This window comes from Oncorhynchus nerka, unplaced genomic scaffold (genome assembly GCF_034236695.1).
Source record: "Oncorhynchus nerka isolate Pitt River unplaced genomic scaffold, Oner_Uvic_2.0 unplaced_scaffold_1629, whole genome shotgun sequence".
In the NCBI taxonomy this organism is placed as follows: Eukaryota; Metazoa; Chordata; class Actinopteri; order Salmoniformes; family Salmonidae; genus Oncorhynchus; species Oncorhynchus nerka.
The window spans coordinates 62634-68025 of NW_027039686.1; the positions used below are offsets into that span (position 1 = coordinate 62634).

Sequence of the window (5392 nt, forward strand, 5' to 3'; positions counted from 1 at the left end):
AACTGACTTGCCTAGTTAAATAACGGTTAAAAAAAATAGACTCTTTTTTTCTACTGTGTTATTGACTTGTTTATTGTTTACTCCATGTGTAACTCTGTGTTGTTGTCTGTTCACACTGCTATTCTTTATCTTGGCCAGGTCGCAGTTGTAAATGAGAAATTGTTCTCAACTAGCCTACCTGGTTAAATAAAAGTGAAATAAAAAAAAAATTACTTGACAAGCTAAATATATATATATTTGTTTACTACACCCTGGCCAGCTAACATGTGGAGTGCTGACATGTCTCCTGATGTTGTGGGTTCTGGTCCAAACTGAGCAATGACAAAACCCAAAACAGTTAGTCTTACACAGTTATGCTATTTCCCATGTAAAACATTGAGCAAATCATCACCAGAACTGTAATTTTTCCATTAAAATGTCAGTCAGGCCGAAGGACAGGCTAGGTGGCAACATCCAATCTTGTCATACATTACATCATGCTTTCACAAATACATTTTTTTCCAACCCCTTGTTTTTCTGTGCTCACTTGTGTGTGTGTGTGTGTGCGTGCGTGCCTATGCGTGTGCAGAGAGACTCCGGAGGGGAATGGCTGTCAGTCATTCAGGGATAAATAGAGAGGCAGAGCTCAGAGTTTGTCAGAAGGTGGACCTGACAGGGTCACACACAGGACCAAGCAGGAGCAGGACCTCAGCATTTTGATCATTTTCTACAAATGGAGGAACATGAAGATGTTCAATACTGTTTTCAGGAAAGAAACTCTTCTTGCAGAAAGGCTTTGCTATCGACATCTATCTACATAACACTGTACATCTTCTTCTCATTGATTTCAGCAGTTACAGTATTTTTGAACGTACTGGTGATCATCTCCATCTCTCACTTCAAGCAGCTCCACACTCCAACCAACCTGCTCATCCTCTCTCTGGCTGTGTCAGATCTCCTGGTGGGACTGATTGTGATACCAGTAACGACTGTAGCATTAATGGAATCGTGCTGGGGATTTGGGGAACATTTCTGTGTGTTTTATTTCTACATCACTTGTTTATGTGCTTCCTTATCTCTGGGAAATTTGGTCTTGATATCTATTGACCGCTATGTTGCTGTGTGTGATCCCTTATTGTACCACTCTAAAATAACAATAACAAGAATGATGTGTTGTATATCCATTACCTGGTGTTTTTATATCATATATGATGCTGCTATTATAAAAATATTTGTAAATGTACAGGTACCCAGTCAGTGTTTGAAAGAATGTTTTATTGTTGAAGGGTTTATGTGGGGAAATATAATTGACCTTGTAATTACAATGGTTGTCCCGTGCTCTATTATTATAACACTTTATATGAAAATCTTTGTGGTGGCCAGATCACAGGCCAGAAAGGTATTTTCAAAGAGGCTGCCAGTGTGTCTGGTGTTAAAACTGGACAGGCAAATAAGTCTGAGAGAAAAGCAACAAAAACTCTGTCTATTGTTGTTATCAACTATCTCATTTGTTGGATTCCAATTCAATTTTATATATTTTTTATTTTCATTGACAACGTATCATCATTCATCATCAGCTTTCTTCCACTTGTTAATTCCTTAATTAATCCAATAATTTATGCTTTCTTTTATCCATGGTTCAAAGTGACAGCTAAAATTATTTTAACTCGGGTGAAGTTAAGGTGTTCATAGTTCCTATGTTTTTATTCCCTAGTTTGACATAGTTAAATAAAACTTTTATGTTATACTATTTGTTGTTATTGCTTCTTTCATGTAACAATATATTCACATTACCTCTGTGTTCTCATCATAGATACATGTGGTGTTGTTTGAGAATGATTTGGCTGGATTGGATTGGATTGGATTGGAACGACTTGGAGAAGGCATACGCTTGTTTTATAAAAGACATTGTCATTTTGGGTTGTATATTCCAAATACTAAAGTCTGTGGTTGTTCCATATTATTTCATGATAAATTCTATGCAATTATTCAAAAAGTCCATTTTGAGGATGTCTGTAGGTTGTTTAACATCGCCCTCTAGTGACTTAATTGCGACACAGCGCCTTTTAACAAGTGTAGTACTGTTGAAATGTACAATACCTCATGATATCAGATAACTTCTAGGTCTAAATCAATGGTCTATTGTAGTAGTTGATGGTAAAATGTAAGATGATGCAATTATGGGTAACACTTTATAATAACATTCAGTAATACACCATTTGTAAGGCATTTACAGTTTGTTCACCATTTATTAATCATTATTCCCACATTAGTTAAGTATTACTCACCTAGGTATTCTCACATGTGTAAATAACTACCATAGGCATTAATGATTAAACAAAACAGCGCAGGAGACCGCAGTAGACACTTCAACATCAACATACTGGGTATGAACTCTACCACTACTCTCACTACATCTCTGCTGCCAGGTCAGGGGTCACACCAGAGCAGCCCTGTCAGATGCTGTTGAGTCTGAATGAATATAGTGTTTGGGTAACACACTAAATAATTAATAATGGATAAGTAAATAGTTTATTCATCATTCATGTATCATTACGCCCACATTTGTTTTAGCAAGCTAGTTATTCCCACATTTATAAACAACTTCTTTAGTATGTAATAATGATTCATAAGATGTTTAATACATGTTCTTATAAACCATTTACTGATCATTAGTAAAGTTGTATTAAAGTAGTTTTCAGTCCCTAATCTAAAGGGAGGACTCTTCATACTTTCTTACTACTTTATAAATGTTTTGAACAGTGACCAGTTTAATTTATCACAAAAAGATGGACATGCTATTGGTAGATATTCCAATACAACATGATGCTCCTTAAGTTCTCAAAATGACCTAGAACATATCAATGGTTAAACAATAAGAACACAACACAGAGGATGTTAAAGGAAATATATTGAACATTTTATTCAAAAACTATAAATTATTTACATTCGTGTTTGTTGGCAGTGACTAACAAAACCAAAGTGTGGATTGCAGTCACTCATTAGAGCAGTTCATAGACTGCTTACAGGGTAAAGGAACCAATACCTAAATACATCATTTAACTGAACATTATGTTTAAATGGTTACCACATCTAATACACTACAAGTGAAGGTGTCCAAATAAGCATTACTTTTTCAAATGGGGGGACTAGATACATAAGGTGTTTTTGAAAATTCCCTCAAATAAAAGGTGACATGTCTCTTCATATGAAATATTTGATCTCAAATCCAAAATGCTGGAGTTAAGAGACACATTTCTAAATTGTTTTACTGCAGTGTTTTACACCCACTGGGCTCACACTGGTGGAATCAACGTCGTCAGAATGAAGTTGTTGGTGCCGTTCAGTGGGAATCTCTGTGGCAGCGGAGCGATGATCCAGTCCTGGCAGAAACATCCTTGAAGTTGATATGGAGGGCCTCACCATGAAGTAGACAGCACTCCTCTTCTGTAGGGGGCCTCACCATGAAGTAGACAGCACTCCTCTTCTGTCACCATGAATTAGACAGGGCGGGGCCTCACATGGGAGGTAGACAGACTCCTCTTCAGCGGGCTCCTCTTCTGTAGGGGGCCTCACCATGAAGTAGACAGCACTCCTCTTCTGTAGGGGGCCTCACCATGAATTAGACAGCACTCCTCTTCTGTAGGGGGCCTCACCATGAATTAGACAGCGCTCCTCTTCTGTAGGGGACCTCACCATGAAGTAGACAGCACTCCTCTTCTGTAGCGGGCGTCACTGGGAGGTAGACAGCGCTCCTTTTCTGTAGGGGGCCTCACCATGAAGTAGACAGCACTCCTCTTCTGTAGGGGGCCTCACCATGAAGTAGACAGCGCTCCTCTTCTGTAGGGGGCGTCACCGTGAAGTAGACAGCGCTCCTCTTCTGTAGGGGGCCTCACCGGGAGGTAGCCAGCGCTCCTCTTCTTTCAGAGAGCGGCATGAGCGGGTTCAGAGATAAAGCCACCAGTGAGGCAAGGAACTCTGGGATGGCTATGGTTTACCTGAACGGGACAGCGTTCCCCGGGTGGTGTGACATGAAACTGTCTGTTGTCATGGTGTAGCGGCAGCTCCAGCACCAGTCTGTAGTAACGACCTGGTTTACGCCAGTTCTCTGCTCTGAAGTCCAGTGTGAGAAATCCGTGCTCTGCACTGTTAACCGATTTTGTAATTTCATCAGTAACTTACTGTATTAATTATGGTGCATTGTCGGGAAATGTTTGTTGGTGTGGAGTCTCTGGCTCATTAACATATTTTAAGGCGTGTCTTGTATGTTCCTAAATTTGTGGCAAGTGAGAGTTGTGTAGCAATTATCATTATTATTATTATTTATCGATATAATTATTATATAATCTTTTTTTTAAATCAAATGGCTACCCAGACGATTTGCATTGCCCCCCCCCTCTCTGTTTATTATCTATGCATATTCGCTTTAACTCTACCTCCATGTACATATAACCTCAACTAACCAGTTCCCCAGCACATTGACTCTGTACCGGTACCCCCTGTATATAGCCTCCACATTGACTCTGTACCGGTACCCCCTGTATATAGCCTCCACATTGACTCTGTACCAGTACCCCCTGTATATAGCCTCCACATTGACTCTGTACCGGTACCCCCTGTATATAGCCTCCACATTGACTCTGTACCAGTACCCCCTGTATACAGCCTCCACATTGACTCTGTACCGGTACTTCCCTGTATATAGCCTCCACATTGACTCTGTACCAGTACCCCCTGTATATAGCCTCCACATTGACTCTGTACCGGTACCCCTGTATATAGCCTCCACATTGACTCTGTACCGGTACCCCCTGTATATAGCCTCCACATTGACTCTGTACCGGTACCCCCTGTATATAGCCTCCACATTGACTCTGTACCGGTACCCCCTGTATATAGCCTCCACATTGACTCTGTACAGGTACCCCCTGTATATAGCATCCACATTGACTCTGTACCGGTACCCCCTGTATATAGCCTCCACATTGACTCTGTACCGGTACCCCCTGTATATAGCCTCCACATTGACTCTGTACCGGAACTCCCTGTATATAGCCTCCACACTGACTCTGTACCGGTACCCCCTGTATATAGCCTCCACATTGACTCTGTACCGGTACCCCCTGTATATAGCCTCCACATTGACTCTGTACAGGTACCCCTGTATATAGCATCCACATTGACTCTGTACCGCAGTACCCCCTGTATATAGCCTCCACATTGACTCTGTACCGGTACCCCCTGTATATAGCCTCCACATTGACTCTGTACCGGTACCCCCTGTATATAGCCTCCACATTGACTCTGTACCGGTACCCCCTGTATATAGCCTCCACATTGACTCTGTACCGGTACTCCTTGTATATAGCCTCCACATTGACTCTGTACCGGTACCCCCTGTATATAGCCTCCA

The 5392-nt window shown here is 41.1% G+C and overlaps 1 protein-coding gene across 1 annotated transcript; it reads left to right on the forward strand.

Moving 5' to 3' along the window:
* Nucleotides 1-653: 653 nt before the first annotated feature.
* Nucleotides 654-1655, forward strand: LOC115118956 (trace amine-associated receptor 13c-like). The gene has a single exon (XM_029647681.2). The coding sequence runs from the start codon at nucleotides 713-715 to the stop codon at nucleotides 1580-1582; it is 870 nt and encodes a 289-aa protein (XP_029503541.2). The 5' UTR covers nucleotides 654-712; the 3' UTR covers nucleotides 1583-1655.
* Nucleotides 1656-5392: the final 3737 nt, after the last annotated feature.